Source organism: Miniopterus schreibersii (assembly GCF_964146895.1).
Source record: "Miniopterus schreibersii genome assembly, chromosome: 21".
Lineage (NCBI taxonomy): Eukaryota > Metazoa > Chordata > Mammalia > Chiroptera > Miniopteridae > Miniopterus > Miniopterus schreibersii.
Window position 1 is genome coordinate 98,407 of NC_138123.1, and position 21,094 is coordinate 119,500.

The 21,094-nt window shown below is 52.7% G+C and overlaps 2 protein-coding genes across 10 annotated transcripts in view; both read right to left on the minus strand.

Moving 5' to 3' along the window:
* PPFIA4 (PTPRF interacting protein alpha 4) overlaps nucleotides 1-8,867 on the minus strand; it is a 33,420-nt gene extending 24,553 nt beyond the window's left edge. For 4 of the 6 annotated variants that reach the window (XM_081124138.1, XM_081124137.1, XM_081124136.1 and 1 more), the window contains exons 1-6: nucleotides 2,844-3,157; nucleotides 1,921-2,022; nucleotides 1,444-1,608; nucleotides 1,110-1,184; nucleotides 821-910; nucleotides 75-266 (exon numbers count right to left, since the gene is read on the minus strand). In XM_081124138.1, coding sequence (XP_080980264.1) covers nucleotides 75-266; nucleotides 821-910; nucleotides 1,110-1,184; nucleotides 1,444-1,608; nucleotides 1,921-2,022; nucleotides 2,844-3,077 — 858 coding nt within the window. In that variant the 5' untranslated portion in view covers nucleotides 3,078-3,157. Of the gene's footprint in view, nucleotides 1-74; nucleotides 267-820; nucleotides 911-1,109; nucleotides 1,185-1,443; nucleotides 1,609-1,920; nucleotides 2,023-2,843; nucleotides 3,476-8,726 lie in introns of those variants that run through there. The other 2 variants (XM_081124140.1, XM_081124141.1) reach the window with 2 other exon arrangements.
* Nucleotides 8,868-11,325: 2,458 nt separating this feature from the next.
* On the minus strand, nucleotides 11,326-21,092 carry TMEM183A (transmembrane protein 183A). 4 transcript variants are annotated; one of them, XM_081124282.1, is made up of 8 exons: nucleotides 20,851-21,092; nucleotides 20,609-20,698; nucleotides 19,667-19,834; nucleotides 17,944-18,103; nucleotides 16,880-17,060; nucleotides 14,510-14,590; nucleotides 13,757-13,912; nucleotides 11,326-12,077 (listed from the first exon to the last, which is right to left on the minus strand). In XM_081124282.1, exons 1-8 carry the CDS (start codon nucleotides 20,957-20,959, stop codon nucleotides 11,892-11,894), a joined length of 1,131 nt encoding a protein of 376 aa, XP_080980408.1. In that variant the 5' UTR covers nucleotides 20,960-21,092; the 3' UTR covers nucleotides 11,326-11,891. The 4 variants fall into 4 exon arrangements, with proteins under 4 accessions (XP_080980408.1, XP_080980410.1, XP_080980409.1 ...); XM_081124284.1 differs by having other exon boundaries at nucleotides 19,667-19,810; nucleotides 20,851-21,062; XM_081124283.1 differs by having other exon boundaries at nucleotides 17,944-18,100; nucleotides 20,851-21,062.
* Between the last annotated feature and the right edge of the window lie 2 nt (nucleotides 21,093-21,094).

A 21,094-nucleotide genomic window follows, 5' to 3' on the forward strand; every position in this document is an offset into this window, starting at 1 on the left:
GGCTTCGGAGCAGTTGCCCTCCTGCGAGCTGAAGGCCCGCACCCGGCTGATGGGGCAGGCCGGGCCTTGCTCACCTCCCGCAGGTCCCGCTGATGCCTGCCGCTCAGCTCCTCCGACTTGATAAGGTCCCGGCGGGCCGTGCCCAGGTCCTCCTCCAGCTCAGCCACAGCTGCTGTCAGGGTGACCAGCCGCTCCCGGGCCTGGCTCAGCTCAAAGTTCTGCTTCTCCAGCAGCTCCTGCAGCTCCTCCAGCCGGCCTGCATCATCCTCCGGGGACAGCGAGCTGTCAGTCCGTCATCGGAGCCCCAGACGTCCCACTCCCCTGCGCCACCCCAGGGAGGGGGAGGGACGGCGCTGGCCCAGCCTCAGAGCACTCCTCCAGGAACACCTGCCTTCCTCCGGGCCCCAGGAGTTCACCGCAGACAGTGACCAAACACCCCTGTTCTCCTGTGTATCTCTTGAAAAGCAACAGTTTCTAGTTTGACCTGGGATCTCAGCGTCTGTCACCTAGAGAGGGGCGTGACTGGGGACACAGGCTGAGAGAGAGGGTCCTTCCTGACTGAAGCTGACGCACAGGTATTTGGGCCCTAACAGTTCAAGTGGACAAGCACCTTGTGTGCCTGGCAGAGCACTGGGCACGAAAACAAAATTCTATAGATTTCTCTGCAGATGGGGTGGGGAAAGAAGGAAAGAGAAGTGGGAAAGTTGGAGGAAGCCCCGAATTTAAGCTGAGCAGTTGCTCTACTGAACAGGGCAGGGTGGGGCACCACCTCCTGTCCAGGGGAAGACATGTCCCCTACTATGCAGCTCTCATGACCCACCTTCCACAGGCGTTTCAGTCCCAGCTCCACAGTCCCCTCCTCTTCGGCCACTCCATCCTGAACCCCTGCCCCCTGCTGCAAGGCAGACACCTGTAGGGCATAGTCCTAGCACAGTGAGTCAAAGACAAGAGAACCTCCATATGTTCCAGGCTCTTCTGGGTCCCCCGCCTCCCCTTGGCCAGCGGTCTCCAGCCAAGACAGTAGGTCTGCAGGGAGAATTGGATGGGGTGCCCAAGGGGCAAAGGGCTGAACCAGTTCAGGTACAGACAGAGGGTGGGCAGGTGCTTACCTGCTGGTGGGCACCTGCCAGCTGCTCCTCCAAGGTGGTGACTCGCTCCAGGGCCGCCCGGAGCCGCTCTCGCACCTGCCCAAGGTAAGAAGGTAAAGGGATGGAGGAAGAAACAGAGGCCCCACTGGATGCAGGCTGGGGAAGCCTGGGCTTGGCCGACCACTGCTGGTGTGAGGCAAAGAGAGTCTCTGCCAAGAGCAGACTTCCGAGGGGGAACCTAAGCCAAGCCCCTGGACACTGGGCAATGGCGAGGGAGCCCATTATGAGGCTAAAGAGCAGCTTTCCCTCAGCACAGAATGCAGAAATCACAGAGAAGAGTGCGCCACGCAGGTACCTTCTCATCCAGGGCCTTGTGGTGCTCAAACAGCGACTTGAGGGCCTTCAGCACCTCCACCTCACTGGAGACCCCTGAGGGCGACTGGGCCTGGCGCTTCACCACCGTCATCCGCAGTGACCGCTCGTGGCGAGACACCAGGCACTCCAGGTGTTCCAGAAGCAGCTGGCAACGAACAGGGAGAAGAGAGGAAGGCTGTGAGCACATGCGTCGGGGCTACAGGAGGGCCCATGTTATCACGGGTACACACAAGTACAGCTGTGTGTGCGTTAACATGTTGAAATACTGCCTTGTTCATAAGCAGCTGCTGCCCCGACCGAACACCGCCCCACACCAGCTGCCCTGGTCTTTCCCCCAGGACCCCAACTCCAGGTGAAAAGCCCAGCACCAACGGTGGAATAATCTATCATCCCAGACGTAAGGCAGGGATGTGCCTGGGCTGGCCGAGAGGTCACACGTGCCAGGTCGCCCACTTACTCTCGTGTTGTTTCTCTCCGCTTTCAGCTCCGATATCTCTTCCTCCCGCTCTAGGAGCTGCTCCCGACACATGCTCAGCTCCCGGGTTAAGGTGGCAAATTCCTGAAACCCATGGCCCCTCAGTGCATGGGACTCGCCACGAGGAGCCTGAAAAGCCGCTGCCCTCTGCCCCTGCCCCTCAATTACTGCCTTTCCAGCAGAGCCACAGCCAAGGATGGTCAAGCACCTCACACCCCGGCAGGCTTGGCCCTGGTGCTGGCTCACCAGCTCTCACACTGCCACATGCACACTGTACCCAGACAGGACTCGACGGCATGCCCCAGCCACACTCCTGACACACCACCAAAGGACTGGTGCCCTCCCCTCATCTCCCCCCTGCTCTGTGCTGCCTGGTTCCCCACTCCAGGATGCCTCCCACCTGCCTCCCCAACTCTGGCTCACGGACACAAAGCACAGTGTTGTCTATGGCGTTAAATACAAACTTCTCTCCTAGTTTCCCAACTTCTGTCTTAAGAATCCTTTCCATGCCCTCTAAGACCTGGTCAGCCTGAGTCACCTGTTGTCTCCATACCTTTGCTCCACGGGCTCCCTCCCCAGAGAGCCCAAACTCCTCAGGGCCTTCCCAGGCTTCCCACCCGCCACCTGGAAGAACAGGGTCTGGGGAGCAGCAGCCAGTCTGGGATGCCACCTGCTGGCCACAGGGGCTCACAGCAGCTGCCAGCTATGGCTGGTTTTCTTCCCGCATCAAATTCCACCGGTTTCTCCAGATGCTGGGAAGTGACAGGGAAGGGATTCTGCAGAGAGGTGAGGGGCAGGAGAGGCTCTATGGGTTCTATCTGTTGATATGCAACACAGTTGCCCAGAGCTGAGGGCCCTGAGGACACTGGGGAGGGGAAGGGAGGAGTGCAGAGGTCAGGTCTTACCTGGGGGAGGGCAGAGTTCAGATGGCGCTGCAGCTGGTCCCGCTCATGAAGGGCATCCTGGAGCCGACCCTGCGTGGCTGCCAAGGTCTCCTGACTCTCGCGAAGGGACTCTAGCAACTTCTCCCGCTCATCCAGCATGTTCACCATCAGCTGCTCAAAGTTGGCCTCAGCATCGGCGCCATGTGGGGGCCCCAGAGGGTCCCCCTCGTTGATCGTGGGCATCACTTCACACATGGTGGGGGTGAGCAGGGCCTTCTCAGCGTGGGGGACAGGGGAGGGGTTCACAGGGTGGGCACCTCCAGGTGGACCCAGTGCACGGGCCTCAGATCGGGCAGTGCCAGGCGAGTGGACAGGTGGGCCAGGGCTTCTCCCATGGCCTCAGTTGCTCTTGCTCTGGAAGGGGCCAGGTGCCTGGAGTGCCCCTGTGGAATGGAGCCAGGGAACCTGGCTTGGCCCCTCAGGGCTGGGGCTGGGTGCCCTGTGTCCCCAGGCAGGCGGGCAACAGCAGACTGTGGCCATGGCAGACAGGCAGAGGAGGGCTGGAAGAAGGCCCTTTGCTTAGGCTGAGCACCGGAGCCTGGCAGAGTCCCAGCTGGGTCGAGTGACACCCATGGTTTCTGGAGGGTAGTGGTCTGTGGGGAAAGAAACTGCTGTGACGACCAGCAGAGTAGAGAGGGGCGCCCAGGGAGGGGTGGGGGGGAAGGAAAGGGAGGTGTTAGCGCACGCCCCTTCTCAGCTTACTCACCGTTTCTCCCAGGAATGCACTGCCCACCCACAGCCTCTGCACCCTGCTTCCCCACCCCAGCTGTCAGAAGTGCAGCCGCAGTGGAGTGGTTCTCCCACCCACGTGGCTCCCTGGCCAAATATAGAAATGATTCAGTCAGCGGCAGGCTGCCCAGAGCCCTCCTGAGACCTAGGGTGGGAGGGTAAGGGGAGGAAACAGGGTCTTTGGCCCCTTTCCCCACAGCCTTCACCCCACACTCTGGCCAAGGCAGGCATAGAAGGGGTTAAAGGGCTCTAAACGCCTTGAGTCCCACACAGGGTGGTCCTGCCCTGATCACTGGGGCAATCCGGCTCCTTGGAGAGGCTCCTTGGTGAGGCTCTGCTGGCACTGAGGCTCAGCATTCAAGGAGGCGGCTCTGGCTAGAGTCACCCCCACCCCGGAAACCTGGCACACGGCAAGTGTCCATTCTGCATTCATGGCTGGATGATTCGAGGAAACTGGGGTGGATGTGGGGTGAGGATGTCACTCTCCTGGGGCAGGGCTAAGAGGTAGGGGCCCTACTCAAGGCTTGGAATCCTCTCCCTCCACATAACTGCCCATTGTTCGCGCTGTGTCAGCGTGTGCACAGCCTGGCTCCAGTAATGCCTTGAGCCTGGCACAGGGATGCCCAGTGGTCAGAGCAAAGGAGGTGTAACGAGGACAGCATGCAGCTGGGGATTATTTCTCTGCTTGCAGCCAGCCTCCAACCTCCCTGCCGCTGCTGGAGGTCACTCCCTGAGTCAGTGTGCAGAGGGAGCTGTCTCCAGAGCTCTTGTTACATGAGATGAGGCGTGAGGCTCCCAGCACAGCGATGCGCCATAAACAGAGCTTTCCTTCCTTCCCCTTCCCCTCCCCACTTGGGAGACACAGGGACAGCTTCTTGTCCACCCCTCAGGTGGCAGACTGGGAGAGGACAGGATGCAGAGGGACCTAGCATGAGGTCAGAAGTCAGACACTGGGCTGAACCCAGCAGGAGAACCTGAGAAGGGCCAAGCCTCTTCCACCCGAACCCACCCGTCACCTCCTCCCCCAAAGTGCTGATGTTCTGGGCATCAACAGGGCAGCTGAGGGAAGCTGCGGAGGTATGTGGGCCTGGACCAGCAGAAGTTAGAGTGCCAATGTGAGGACTCCCGAGCTCACACCACAGCCATTCCTGGAGGTCCCAGTGGTTCAAGCAGGTGTGGGGGGGGTGCCCACACACAAGCACATAGGTAGACACAGGAGCACAGAGACCTAGGACATACACACATGTGGCCACACACATGCTCCCAGACACACTCTGACCCATGGGATCCTGTCCCCAAACTGACAGCCACCAGGGAAGCAAAAAGTAGTACCCTGGTCTGCACCTGCCCACTCCACATCCTTGTCCCCCAGAAACCAGAGTTGCCATCTCACTAATGCTAACAGCAATCCCTCCCATCCCCACCCACTCTGCTGGGGACCCTGCACTGAGTGCTCCATCTGAGAGACAAAGATCACAACGCCCCCCCCAGCCACCTCTCCAAGCCCAGCAGGGCCAGGCCCTCATCCCTCCTACTCCCTCACAGCCACCCCAAGAAGTGAAAAAGCAGAAGAGACTGGGGAAGGGGCCCCCTGTGGCAGAAAGCATGCTGAGGAGCTCAGGGACACTGATTCTGGCAGCCTGCAGTGACTGTAAAGGGACCCAGAGCTGGCACCGAGGAGACCAGCTGGGTGGCCTTGGGCCTTCCGTCACCTACTGAGGCCTCTGCTGTAAGGTGGACCCCACCTCAGAGAGATGAGCTCATGTATAAACAGAGCTTGGAAAAGCAGAAAGCACCCATGACTGCAGGGGACTATGAACTACCCAGTGGTGGGTGAAGGTGGGCCTGTGAGTGGGTTTTTATAGCCCCTTTCAGAAAAGGGCTGGGAAGTTCTCGGGCTGCCCACTGTGACATGCTGGTTATTTGGTCCAACTTGGCCTCCCCCAAATCCTCCTGGTCATTCTGGCAACTGAGAAGCTGGCTTCGCTGCCACCAGCCCTTCCCCAGCCTCCCTCCAAACCAGGTGCCAGGTAGCAACTCCACTCCCCCTGGTGAAATGCCATCATGTAGAGCCAGGTGCCCCACTGAGGGCACCAGCAGGGTTAGCAGAAGGGAGCCTGGGACAGGGACACCTGGCTCCTCCTGGCGCCAGGGCCATCTTTAAATAGCAGTTATCACCTCAGCCTAAGGAAGCCTCCTCAGCTCCTGCACATCTCAGTAACACACACAGGTCCTGATTCAGAGATGAAGCCTACCCACCCCCAAAGTGAACATCTATGGGGGTTTGCCAGTGAGGAGTGTGGGTGGGCAGGCTGTAAAACAGCAGAAGAGGGCTCCAGGGGAGCAAGTGTGTGTGTGGGGGGGGGGAGGGTCAGGCAAAAAACAGGCATCCAGGCTCATAAACACAGAACCCCAAAACTCTGAGGCCTCTTGGGCTTCCCAAAACCTATCCCCGTCTTTTCCTAACTGACAGGAGGGATGGGCACTTGGGTCTGATGTCCTGGCAGGTCACACACACAGGCTGGCTCCCCGCTGCCCTACCAGATGGCAGGCCCCACCACTGCGAGAGTGCGCGGACAGGGCCAGGCTGCTGCCCCATGGAGGCCACAGGGCCAGGGCCAAGCTGCCAGTAGGTGCTCAAGTCTCACTGCCCATTAGCTGGGCCAAGAGGGAGCCTCAGGGTGGGAGCCCCTCAGAGCGAAGAGGGAAGAAGAAGGTCATCCACCCAACTGGACCGCAGGAAACTGGAAGGGAGGTGTCACCCAGGAAAACAGCAATTATGACAGCAGCTATGATTTACTCAGCGTTTACCACGTGCCAGGCGCAGTGTTGTCGGTTGGCATATATTAACTCACTTCAACCCTCATGATTCCTCACAAGGAGACAGAATTCTTCCGGTTTCACAGATGTGAGACTTGGGACTCAGTCACATAACCAGGTTTCCACAGTGATTAAACTCCAGTATGTCTGAGTCCAGAGAGGGGCCTGACTCCTTCAGCCTAAGCCTTTCTCAGGTCTTTCTCGCCCTTGCCCAGGGTGCTGGGGTGTCACAGGCTAGGGACAGCTCCACCCTCCCACCCCTCCTCCTCTATCCTGGGGGAGGTCTCTGAGCAGCAGCCATCCCGATGAAGCCACTGGGCCTGTATCTGTGAAGCCCAGCACTGTATTCCTTGCAGAGCTAATTATAGGTCAGTGAGCCAACAGGCCAGAGGGGGACAGGTGGTGACTTCCTGTGGCTGCAATGCCCCACTCCCTCCCCCCCATTTCTCCCAACTCTCTACCTGGGACCTGGGGCAGCTTTCCATCCCTCAGTCCTCCCTGCTCTATACCAACCCCTCCTCTCCAGCACACACTCCACACACACACTCCACACAGCTCCACACCACACCGTGTTTCCACAGTAACCCATCCAAGGGTCTAAGCCCCAGTGTATCCCAGGCATAAAATGGCCTCAGCTAGTTCCCTCATATCCTAAAGCCCTCTTGACACCCAGCTCCCTGGCCCTGCTCTCTCCCCAACTCTCACGGTTATCCTCAGGGGCTCTGAAAAGACCACAGAAATCCCTAACAACTCTTTCCAACTCTAAGATTTTAGCAATCAAGAGACCAGGACCTTGGCTACCTGCCCTGCCCCTCCAATCCCTCCTTAGCACCCAGCTGGCAGGCCACCCCCCCCACCCCCCACCCCCCCACACACACGGTTCTGACCTCATGACATGCTCAGCAGCACATGCCCAGACAGTCCTTGCTGGACGTGCTTTCCCTTTCACACCCCCCGGCCCCACACTACACTGTCTTCCAGAGCTGGAGTCCCCTGCTAGGCCAGGGCCCCCGATAACCACTGAGCTATTCATCATCTCATTATTTTGAGATAACATTTACCCCAGGCAGCCTCCTCAGGCCTCAGGACAAAGTCCTAGAAAATAGCCAAGGGAAGCCATTCAAACTGCTCCTTCTGCTAAGGCAGCTTCCCTTGGGAGAGCCTGGGCTGTTAATAGGGGTAGGGGGTGGATGGGATGGAATCCAGTTCAGACAGCTCTATCCCCTAACCCAACAGCAATATAACAAAATGGGAGGGGCTGTTAACAGAGTGCCCACTGGGTGACTGTGTACCTTTCAACTGCCCCATGGCCCTAAATTGTCTTCAAAAGACCCAGCACCTAGCACTATCTGGCATACAGTAGGTGCCCAATAAATGTTTGCTGAATGCTGAACAGAGTACTAAGTACCAATCCCAACACGTCTGGAAAGACTGAGGGGAGTCTCTGGAACCTGGCTATTGGAGGGGCCCCAGCTAAGCAGAGCCCCCTCCTCAGCCACCTGGTCACCACCCACGGCGGCAGAGCAGCAGCCCCAACGCCCTGCCCCTCTGCCGGCACGGCCCGGATGCCTCTCCTCAAAGGTGACATCAGCACCTAGTGGCACCTTGTCCTGCACAGCTCCTCCTTTGCAAAGAGAAGCACCCACGCCGGGCTCCCGAGTCCGGCGGCCCGACCGGACGGCTCTCCTCCCGCCCCCGCCGAAGGCTGCAGGGTCTGCCCCGGAAAACGCGCTGGGGGTGGGAAGTCGCTCCGCACCCTCGCCCCGCGCTCGGGGATCTGCCCCCCCCCTTTCCCAGCTGCGCCCACTCTCGCCCCCACCCCGCAGGCCCCTGGCCGGCACTGCGGAGCCCGCCCCGCGGGCTGTTCGCGGCTGACAGCTGGAGGGCGGGGAGCCCGCGGCGCGGAGAAGGGGCGCGCGGGCGGGGAGGCCGAGGGCCCGGGAGCGCCAGGTCCCCGGCGCCTCTGCGCCCCCGGCCCCGGAGCTGCGCCGCTTCTCCGACTCTCCTGGGGGCGGGGGGACGAGTGGGGCGCAGCCCCTCGGGTCCCGCTAGACCTGCCCGCTCAGCCCCCTCCTCCGAGGCCGATGGATGAGCGGGAACTCTGCCCCCCACCGCACCCCGCAAAGTGGGCATCGCCTCCAAGCTCGCCCCAAGGGCACAGCACTGAAAAGGCCGGCGAGGGGCGGCGGAGGGGCAGAGCCGACGCCCGCGGAGCGGAAAGGGGCTGAAGCCGAAGGGCCGCCAGCAGGGACCCCGCCCCCGGCGGCGCGGATGCCGGGGCGGAGCGGCACCTACCCCCGGCCCGGGCCTGGCGCTCAGCTGCCCGCAGTCCTCGGAGGCCCGCAGCCCGGCTCGGCAGCCAGCGGCGCGGGTCGCGCAGGCCCCACGCGGCGCCGGCTGGACCGCGAGCCGCCGCAGCCTCGGGGCAGGAGCCCCGCCCCCGCCGCAGCCCCGCCCCGCGGAGCCCCGCCCCTCCCGCGGGCCTGGCCCCACCCCCGGAGGCGGGGCTGCCGGCTCGGGGGCGCGCCCCGCCCGCACGTGACCCGAGCGCGCCCGGAGCCTGCGCGGCCCCCCGGCCCCGACCTGCCTTCGCGCCGGGTCCGCCCAGCTCCCGCCCCGACTGGCCTCCCAGTGCCGCCCGCGGCTTGTCACCTTCCACGCTGCTCCCTGGTGCTCGCTGATTACTTGTCCTTTGATAGCACCCCTTTTTTATTTTTTAAATGTCTTTATTGATTTTAGAGAGAGGGAGAGGGAGAGTTGAAACATCAATGACGAGTCATTGATCGGCTGCGAGCGGGCAGCCCGGCCGTGCCCTGACCCCGATGGAACCGCGATCTCCTGGATCCTAGGTCGACGCTCAACCGCTGAGCCACACTGGCAGGCAGTCGCACCCATTTTTCATTGGAGAAACTTGAAATCCAGATACATTCCCATAGTGTGTGCTTAAGTGAACTGCGTCACTTGTCTTCATCCGGGCACCCCGCAATGCTAACACACTAGGAAGTCTCTAGGCCGGAACTCCCGACTGTCAAATTATAGTGAAATCTCTCCATTTTCCTGAACTGCTCCTTTCCCTGTGCAACCTCTCCTGTGGCTATTAAGCATCACTGTGCCTACTGAGTCCCTGCCCAAGGCTGTGTGTACTGCAGGAGTGTGAAGAATATTTATGTGCTTGCACTGTGTACATATTTACAGATAAGCACATGTTCAATATCAACAAAGGCTGTAGTTGAGATCAGTTGCACATATAACCTTTTTTTTCTTTCCTCCAATATATTCACCACTTGGCTTAGTTTCCAGGTGCTTTTTGGTAGAAGGCAGGAAAATCTGAGTAATTGTGATGTATTTGTGGGGTGAGAAATGAAGCTAAATTCATGTTCTGTTCAACTGTCAGAGCTAAGTCAATGTATATATTTAAGGAAAATTACATAAGTAGTCCAGAAAGTCCCAACTCTTCTCCAGGTGGTTTGGGGGTCTCATCAAAAGGAAGTCCCTGCGACACTTCACATCCTTTCACTAATAAACAGGAATCGCCCTAGAAATGGCAACTCAGCCAGTGAAGAGGGAAAGCTAAAGCCCTGGTAACGCTTTACCAAGTGTTTTGCAAACAGTAAGCTGAGAGAACAGCTGAGGCAACATCTAATATTTTATCTATCATCATACCACAGAGTTTGATACAAAAACTCAGAATCTGAGCCAGAACACAATTATGCCAAAAGCATTTCACTCCCCCTTTTAAAGGGAACTCCTAAATGGGGGACATGCAATCCACCAGGAGAGCCCCCTTCTGCTCCATGGAATCTTTAGTTCAGGGAACTAGGGATCTGTGCTTCTCTTCTGCCTCAGAGGCAACGTTTGAATGTAGAGATGTGCAAGGTGCTTACTGTCCTTGGGTTTTGTTTATTTTTTAACATTTAAATGCCCAAATTCTGATTTTCATGGACCCAGGCTCACTTTCTGTGCAAACAGCTTCAGTTCCACCTTCTGTGTGGGGTAAGGTTAGCTATCAGCAGTATTCAGCAGATGCTCCCTAAACAGTCCTTAAATAGCAGGGGGCAGGGAGGATGGTAAGGAAAGACCACCACCAATTTAGCAGTATGGTAGCAACTGCCCCCACAAGATTTTCCTGTCTAAAGAGTGTCATCTTAACGCCTACCTCATGGCAATATCTAGCTCACTGGCTAATTTGTGGTGGGGGTGGGGTGGCAGAAAGCAGCAAGGTTATCTTGTCAGCAAAAACAAAACAAAATAAAACATCCCAGCCATGTTCCTCTTCTCAGACATACCAGCTACAGCAAGTCCTCTGACAACAGGTTTCTGCAGTAACGACACACAGGATGACAGGGCCAAGCAGGAACATCACAATGTGCTCGTAGTTCAGGAGGCTGGTTTCAAGCATGGGATGTATTTTTTAATGACCTTCAGTATAATAAATGCCTTTCTAACAATTCAATGAAAATACCACTATCCTTCCTGTAATAACTTTTCTAATTTGTTTTATATTTTACTTAGAAACACATATTTAACAGACTCTTTCTTCTTATATACCTTTAGGTTATAAGAAAAAAGGGATAAGGTATACCACTATCAAATTCTTACTCACCTTTGACTTTTTATCTGCGTGCACTCTGCCTACTCCCCTTTGCCACCATCTACCACAGAAAAACGAGACTGACCTTCTAACTGTGGGAGAGCCGAGGGTCCTGGGTGGGAGTCCTGCCTCCGTCACTGATTTCACTTCCTCAACCACAGAATGAGAGAGCAGTATCACCTACCTTGACAGACTGTGGACATTAGAGATACTATGTAAAGTTCCTAGTACAGGAACAAGGACACAAAGTCATTACCATCACTACTCTCAGTCTCATGCAAAAAAAATGCCTAAAATCCAAAATTGGCAAAAGAATATTTATGTGATAAATATCCAAAAATTACTTTTAAAGAAAGATACACAGCCAATCTTGCAAGATTCTGAAAACCCTGTCACCTGCTTTATTTCTGGAGAAGGGTAAAGGGAGAATATTCACTTGAATTTGAGGGGCAGCTACACTGGAAGCAACAGTAGCAGCAGTTCTATGTCCTACGGTTCCTCTGATCCACAGGGGAGGCTTCAACTTCCTTGTTTGATTCAAGAGTCTAATTCCTTCCTGGAGCAAGACTGTCCACTTTCATTGGGATGAAAGAATAAAGGACAAACTCAATAGCACCAGATGGGGCTTAACCAGAAAACAGGGCCCAGTTTCTCCTTTCAAATGAAATTTTACATTAAAATATGTTTAGAAGTCGTAATTGTTTCTGCTCTTGATTCAGCCCTTCTCCTTCCCCCAATAGGAGCCCTGGGAACCTGAAGAGCATGTGCATCATTAACCAGATAAACAATCCAGCCATCCTTCCACAGGGGGCTCTGATGACCGATGGGCTGGCCTAGCTCAGCCTGCCCACAGGGACAGGACGCCGTGACTATGCTCTCAGGGAGAACGGGTACTGAGGATGCCACCAGTCAAAGAGTCGAACGCTGTGCACTGGATCCAGGATGACTTGCACACCCTGCTCGCTGCGCAGTTTCCGACCACCATGGACAGGAGAGTCTTGGAACACCAGTCTCACTCGATGATGCCGCATGTCTGTGCTCACATTGATCGTAAACTGGGAGGAGAGAGCAAATTACATTCCATTCCATATCGAAATTAAACAACCTGTTCTCCTACAGCACACTCTGAAATGAGACAGTCTAGACAAAATTTACACTGGCGAGGCCACAAGATAATCTCTAAGTAATACCAACACCTGTGCAAAAATATAAAAATTAAGAATGATTTTTTTCTCTTTAGCTTCATATATTTATTTATTTATTTTTTAACATATCTTTATTGATTTCAGAGAGAGGAAAGGAGAGGGAGAGAGAGAGATAGAAACATCAATGTGAGAGAGTCATTGATCAAGCCCACAAGCCGGGCATGTGCCCTGACCAGGAATCGAACCCCGATCACCTGGATCCTAGGTCAAAGCTCAACCACTGAGCCACGCTCGGCCAGGCAGCTGCATATATTTAAACTCTCTCAAAAGGCTGGATAAATCAGGATACACGCACACAGACTACCACCAAAACCAACTTTTAAATTTTTGGTTAGAGCAGGGATTTTGATCAAATACTGTTGAGCAAGTCAAAGCAAGAATCATGAAACACACATGATCCCATTTTTTGTGTGTGTAAAATACACCACAAAATTTCTAAATATTCCTACATGTGCAGATCCGTACAGAACTGTTGAGCATGGAGTACATGGAGTATGAGTGGTAGACAACTGGGTCATTAACGTGGCCTCACCTAGGATAGGGGAGGTGCTTACAATAAAGCAGCGTGTATGACGCCATCTCCATCACACAAAATCACTTGAGAGGCAGTGTACACATGTACATATTAACAGACACACTAAAGAGCAGTTCCCAAAAGGTAAACTGCAGTTGTAGGTTATTGGAAGTCTAAGTCACCTTTTCTCAGTGTATTTATGCACTACTTAAATTCTTTACATAAAGCGTGTATTATTTATTTTACCATTTAAAAAAAAAGCTATTTTCTTATATGTGTGTGTGCGTGTGCGTGTGCGTGTGTGTGTATATATACTTTTTAATCTTTTTTCTTTAATCCTCACCTGAGGATATGTTTATTAATTTCAGAAAGAGGGAGAGGTGGGGGAGAGAAACATTGATCAGCTGCCTCCTGTACGTGCCCTGACCGGAAATCGAACCCACAACCTTTTTGGTGAACGGGACAACGCTCCCACTGAGCCACCCGGCCAGGGCATAAAGCTATTTTCAGTGTGGAGGGGAGAACCCCATGTTCTCTGAACATAAGCCTAAAATACAGAGAAGATAAGTTACATAAACTCTCTAGTTTCAAATCCAGTTAAAAAAAAATTAAAGAATCTAAAAGACATGCCAGAGGCATATTTGTTGTTTACTAATCTAATTCTTAGCTAAGCATTAATGGCTCCAAGCATCCCCCCAGGAAAGACGGTCACCACACTTTAATGCTGCATGTATGACGCCACATGCATCCTGAGGTCTCGGTATACAGCCTCGTCCTTGTCCCTCGTGGGGACACGTCTCTACACTCATGATCACTACAAAAAACAGAGGTGCAATATTCCCAAAATAAATAACTTCTCCACAAATCCGCCTGTTCCTAATATGCAAGTCTGCTTTCAGACTTTTTAAAATCTTCATCAAAGACTTCTTCAATGGTTAAATTTACAAATTTCTTTCAAAACCAAGGTACTAGTTAGTCTATGAAAGAGGTGAAGAGACATCCTGTCTCCACTTACCAGGGTGAATATCATCCCCATGACGATTGGAATAAAGATGAAATTGAGGGTGGTGACCTGTAGGAGGCAGCAGTCCTGGTCGGGGTTGGTGTGAACATCTTCATACTGAACAGGAGGCTGCAACCCTCCCACACACTTGCTCTTTAATCTAGGAGACTGAGAAGAACAGAGAATCAATCTCATGGCTCAGAGGACAAGTTTATGGATCTAAGACTCCACCAATGAAAAGTTTATGGCTCAACTGATGCCATGAGACCCATTTTTCTGTTATCTCCTCTCTCTTTATGAACATATTTCCATAGAGATCAAGGAAAACCTGCCCTTGGGATGAGCAACATGGCAGCTGGTGTAATACTTTATTTAGACAGTATTTCCTGCCACCTGGCAAAAAATGGAAGTGTATAGCTCTATCAGAGGCACTCCAAATGTTTGGAAGACTGCAAATCTCTTGTGACTTGTCAACTCCAGAGAACATGTGCTGCACAAAGGGGAGACACAAGTGGCCATCTAATCCCGGGCATCTTGCAGAGCCCTGTGCTCCAGGGCCCAGGACCCACTCCAGGGTCACTCTCTGCACTAAGCTGTTACACCCTGTGTGTCTTTCACCCAGGCGAGTTCCTTCTTCATTGTCTCTTCATGGCATTATTGCAAGTTTTGATGTGCATTTGGTTTTAATAAGTCATCTTTATGCCTCGTTAAATTTATTAGAACAAGATATTATCTGAAAAACAAAGAAGAGATACAACTACATACCTGTTTCTTGAATTTGAAGTTGAATTCCCACATTGGTTCCTGTCTGTTCCCAACAATCTTTCTGCACCAGAAAAGTAAGCACTGTAAGAAAAAAAAAAATAAACCAAAAATAAAAGACAGAAAAGGAAAAAATCCAAACAAGGTAACCAAAAGTAACCAGCAGGAGCCTCTCTGTGTGCCAGCTCTAGAGCCCGCCAGTCCCAATGCTGAGTTCACTCTGGCACAGATAGAGACCCGCCCCCCAATTTGACACTGGTGCAACACGAAAAGACAGTCCCAGGGATATTCGGTAAAGAGGAGAGGGACCAACGTACGTCAACCTCAGAGGCTGTGAAGTCAACCCTACATGGTCTCTAGGGAGTGGGGCATTCTTAGATTCAGCAGGCCACTCCTCTATATTAAAACGTGAGTAGCCACCAGGCAAGATGGTAACAAAGGCAGGCAGAGAAGGCCAACCCTATAACAAATAGGAGCGAGCCGCTCAGGACCCTATAGGAGCAGAGAGCAGGTGTGAACACTGCAGGACTGGGCTGAATTCAGTGCGCCCTTCATGAAAGGCAGGCTACAGTTAAGGTTAAGCACAAGAAGTCAAGTACCTCCCAGGGGACAAGGGGTGGGTCGTCCGCCGTGCCAGCTGTCCTGCCCTTCAGACATGCCCTGTACGTCCTGATGTTCCATCAAAAATAATGGGCTTGGCTTTAAGGGGCAAACACTTCTGCTGCCATCACAACGGCTCCAGTGTCCCACACAAGCTATGCTACTGAAAAGAGAGAGAGGGAGAATCGTATACGAAAAGCTGGAGTCCGGGAACGTGGGACCGCTCCTTCAGGCATGCTGGCAACTCCCTGAATGCCATGCGACTGTAGTTGTACAAGTGGCAAGGCCATGCATGGGACAGCTACCACTGCAGGTCCCACATCCTCTTCAGAAGATCTCTAACAAGGCACAAAAGAAGCAGCCAGGTGGCCTGGGCTTATTATCTGGATTAAACATTAGCTATCATTCCACATTGGCTTTTAGAGTCCACTTTAAAAATTACTACACGGTGATAAGAGTGTGAAGACACGGGTCCTTTAGGACTGGGCACTGGAGCCGCTACGATGTGTCAGCACGAGTTTGCCCAACGCTGCTCTGCTTCCAGCAACCAACCTATACCTGGCTGGTCGGCTCTGGGATGATGCCCTCCTCATCACAGTCAGTCTGACACTATCACTGTTTCTGGGCGCAGAAACTGTAAACGTCACACGATACACTGTCCACTCACATTACAAGCAGAAACAGCTGCTGGGTGAAACTCTACCCCACCCTGTATCCATCAGCTGGCGTGATATTAAACTGAGCTCAGCCCATGGCCCTGACCACCTCCATTTGCAACCCTAGGAGGAACCTTGATAAATAATCTTGAAATCAGCAGTACCCTTTAGTCAATATGTAACAGGTAGAATATTATCACACTTGGGCTATATCACCTGGGGAGAAGAATCGCTGTGCCATCCAAAGCATAAAAACAAAACGCAAAAGAACAGGAAGTGCTACAGGACACCAGATTTTGTGTAGGCTGAGAGTAATAAAAATTACCCACAGACTCAAAAGATACAAAATTTAGATACTATTAGTTCGAGGGAAACAGGCTGAGACTTCAACTTGCCCGAATCATCATACGGCTACACTAGCCTAGCTGGACAGTCAGTAGGTGTTTCGGAGAAGACCGACCAAAGGCTGACAGGCCTACGTACAAACCAGAAGCCAACAACTTGAACATGACGTGTGAGTATAAACTGCTGGGGAAATCACAAGATACAAGAAGAAGCCTGGCCCTAGCTGGTATGCTCAGTGGTTAGAGCGTCGGCTGGCTGAAGCAGCAGCCTGGACACAGAAGGATTCAGAGCGCTGGAGTCTCTGAGTGGGAGCGCCGAGGGGCCTGGCAGCAGTGCATACTCAGCAGACGCTAAGGGAGCATGGTCTATACACCAGGACCTTAAGGGATCGACAAGAAAGGGGAATCCCAGACATCAATGTCACCCCAGAAGCTGTTCGGGGTGCATCTTTGCATCATGATTTAAAGCACCTCTTATGAATTACAGCTGAGACCTACCATTGGAGTTGTGTTCTTCCTAGCTCAAACCATCAAAACCACCTAATGTGGACCAATGTACAATGCATGAAAACAAATAAGAGAATGAGGAAGATGCTAACAGCATAAGGAAGCCAGGCCAGCTCAGCAGGGACATCTTGGAGAAGGGAAAGCCCTGAGCCTTGGAAGTTTACATTAGTCCCCTAGCAGCCTCATACCGGCAGCCCTAACCCTCCCCATCACGGAAGCCAGAGACAAATCCACCATAGAAGAGCCGAACACTAATTCCCACTTACTTTGGAATTCCTTAATGTGCTGGGCGTGCTTTCTGGAATGGCTGGGTTTTTGGAGATTCGAGCAGCAAAGGGCTCATACATATGGTACAGAGATCGGATCACACACGCCCGGAGGCAGCGCAGCTTCTCCATGGACTCTGGTCGCAGGCGCAAAGGCAGAGAGGCATCCAGCGTGTAGTGCCTGAAACACGACACATTACTCCTACCAACATGTGGCCTGTCTCTCCTGCTCCAGGTCAGTCTCTTAGGACTCCCGGTCTCTGTGTGACTTCACCGACCAGTAGTCAGCTTACCCCCAGTGCTCTCTGACACACGCATTACCAGCTCTTCTTCTCAGCTACCTCTGCTTCTTTGCTGTGTGACACCCAGTTCACAGACCCTCATAACCCTGCACTTCTCCACCCTTTTCAAAGTTCCTAATCTTCAGTACATCACCTCAAAAACGGGAAAGTCTTTGCCTCGATACAAGTACAATATACTTCAGACCCCATCCTGGGGAAGAGCCACAAGGTCCTCCTGTCACATGTCGCAGCAGGTCCTCTACTCCCTTCCCGGCACATTCTCACTGACAGTTCATAACTTTCACTACACTTGTGCACCCAGTACCAAGAGCCAGCCCTCCCCAGTCACATGGCTCGCCCTCTCCTCACCACTACCACTGTACACAGGGCAGCATAAGTACAAGAACTATATGTACTTCAAGATTACTAGCAAATCTAAGAAACTAATCCATTTGGAAAGGCAAACGGATGGGCATCTGAAGCTTTTGAAAATCTACCTAAGACAACTCCCTGAGGAAAAGTCAGACAATTCTGAAACCTGAAGCAAGACTTTTTGCTGGAAATGGATACTGGATCGGGGAGGGGACAACCACAGGGAAGACAGTTACCTGGATGAATTAATAATATCAATTTTAAATGAGAGGGGTTCAAGGAGTCCAAAGCCAGGCTCACGCGAGGCATGGAGTAGAGAAAGTACAAAGGTCACCATCCCAGGAGCAGGTCCACATCACAAACAGCATGAAATCAGCTACATAGACAACAGTGAGCTCCCTGTGGCCGCACCTTCGGTACAACCTGGTCCAAAAGGCAGCAGTGCAAGTGACAGTCCAGGCATTCTTACAAATCAGGGAAAAATTCACAATGTCCTCAGGACGGATGTAGGAAGCCAGCAACAGCCAGATATCCATGGGGTACTCTTCTCCTCCAGCCCCATCCAGGTCTTCTGAAACAGAAAAAAAACCTGTAATCTCTTACCTTCTTTTTTTTTAAATTAAATTTATTGGGGTGACCTTAGTTAATAGGGTCCTATAGGTTTAAGCGTACATTTCTAGGATACACGATCTGTATGTTGCATTGTGTGCCCACCACCCACAGTCAGATCATCTACCTTAATCTCTGAACTACTATTACACACACAGCTAAAGATCCCCAATCAGTTAGGCTCTCCCAGGGCTTGCACAGATAAGAAAAAGGTTTTAAATAGGTCCAAGGAAGCCTCTCAAATTCATCATTTCCTGATTATTCCAGCTGCAGGAAACTTTTGCTTTCTATTGCCCAGTGAATAGGTCTTGTTTTTAAGGCCTTTATTTAACAATTACTTACATACTATTTTGAAGTTTTCAACATAACTTTGCACACATTAAGTCATTCAATTCTCATAATTCAACGGAAATAAGGAAAAATGTTCTTGTGCCCATTCTACTAACAGGAAAACAGAACCTCACCACCTAGGGAAGGTACACAGAACCCAGGTTTTCTAACTCCAAATTCCAGCTTTGCCCTTGATTTTCCTCACAGTCCCCAACCATCAAACATTTTCTTCAGTTCGATCATTTAAAAAACAAAACTGACTCTAAGATGGTATGAGGAAAACCTCAGTGTGAAAACTGAATAAAAAAACTGGTAAGTGGCAGCAGTCTTCCCATTACTCAGTAACTGCCTGTGCACATTTCTTTTCTTCTCATTTTTCCTTGTTTCCCTGCCAGTCTGACCTATGATCCTGCCCACAGGCATTCAGTATTCAGAGACTCTGACAATGCATCCCACCTCCTCCTCCGTCAGACCTCATCAGTGTTAATTCTCTTGACTCTGAGGCGCAGTATACATCTCAGGTTCAAGTGAAAACTCACACTCCATACAGACGCCTGAATCTGGGCTAATCCTAACATTAACCTTTAACTCAAACCTCGTCAAAGAACTATCCAAAAGCTAGCTTTCTTCCTTCTCTTTCCTGGCAAAAAGCCCCTACACCACCTCCCCAAGATGCCTCTGCTTTTCTAGGTAACTGCTTCCTGCAGTGCTGTTACTCAATCAGGTTCTTGCATTGGGTTCTTCCTATCAGAGATCAATGTCTCTGAAGCAACATCCTCTTTTCTGGTTCCTACCCTTTCCTGTAATCACTTAAGGCTCAGTCTACCATGTTTGGGCCCCACCTTGTCCTACATTAAATCTCTCTCAGAAAGAGAAGGCAAATGACTACCAGCATTTCCTCCACTGAGACCCATCGGAACTTTTACGAAGCAGAATGCTATTAAAAATTTTGTGTTTAGGGTCAAAATTAAGTAATTACTAAAGAACTGTGTTCTAAACACAATTATTAAGACATTTCAAAATGTAGGAAATGGAATCAGTAAAGAAAAGCTTCATGGTATGTTAAACCATCCCACTCCTGAGATCCAAACTTGGATTCTCTACTGCTGTCACCTCTGGTGCTGCGGAAAAAGTGACAGCTTCAAGCTGTCACCACACACAGGATTAATGAACCAAGAGAGAGCAAGCCCTATACCTCTGTGCCTCTTGCTCTTCTTTTTCCTGGAGACAGGTCTCTCATGGATGCTCTCCTCCTTCGCATCCATCTCATCACTGCTGTCGATGATGTCACAGGACTCACCAGCCCCAGAAAGCGCTTCCACTGCAGGAACCTGAGAGGCTTCCAAGCCACAAAGAGATTTTACTAGAAGGAAATAAGGGAAGGGTGAGAAGGCACAGTCCCATCCAGAATTACAAACAGCTTAGGCAGGATATCAGCATCCATGGGGGGGGGGGGGGGAGACTAAAAAAAAAAAAAACTAAGAGAGGCTGCTAAAGAAAGTGAAAGCTCTAAAAAGAAAGAAAACTGAGTGTTTTAAATACAAATAATTGGAAAGCAATGGGCAAACTGACTCCTGGAAAGTGCAAACCTCAGGCTGAAGAAAAAAGGAGTGCACTATTCCCCAGCTATAAACCCCAGGGACAAAGTGAAAGGCAATGCTGTTCTCATTTTCACAAATTCCGAGGACCTGCGTTTGAGAGGCACTGAATCCCATTTAATCATGTTCCTGGGCTGGAGACAGTAGGTGTCAGGGTCAGGTGAGTGCAAAGCTTGGAAGTAGGAAAGCATGTGAGAAGGGAAAGAAAGATTCGGTTCTTACACTAGAAGCAAACTGCAGAGCATGGGGAGGACACACGTGAACTGCAGGAAAAAGACTAACAGCCAAGAAGGGAGTGGGAACTGCCGAAGCGCACGCTACGGTAAGGCAGAGACACAAATAAGGCATTTCTGCGACGGAAAGTGCCAGTCTCCTGGCTAAGCCCCGCCCTCCCCGGATCTATTGAGCAAGCCCGGAGCAGAGCAAACACGCTTACGGAAGGTGCCCAAAGGGCTGCAATAAAGACACGGACGGAACCGCAGGAACAAACCGCCCAGTTCCGTCTCCGCACCCGATCTGGAGGCTCGTAAGAAGCCTACCTTCCTGCTGAACTGCATTGGCGACGGCCTTCTTGACCCGTCCGGACCTCACGACGGCCGGGTCCGAGTTGGCATAATCCGCCACGGTCACTGAAACAAGCACAGCCCTCAGGGGAGGCGGCCGTCTCCCTTCAGCGTCCCCCAGCCAGACCCCGGCGCCCCGCAGGCCCCGGCCCCGGCCGCCGCCTCCGCCGCCCGCCTCCTCCACCCGCCGGCCTTTCATCGCCCGGCCCCTCGCCCACCTCGCCCAGAGCAGGCGTCGTGGGCCCGGAACTTGAGTCGCTTCCCTCGCTTGGGCATGGCGGCCGTGTCGGGGCGAGGCCGGCCTAGCGGGCCGGGACCCCGGGCCATGTCTCGGGCCCCAGATCCGGCCCCGGGAGCCGCTGGACAGCTCCGCCCGGCTCCGTGGCCATCCCGCGCCGCAGGCCGCCGCTCTCGCGATGACTCACCGGGACTCCGCGTCGCGCTGGTGGTTACGTCCCCTTT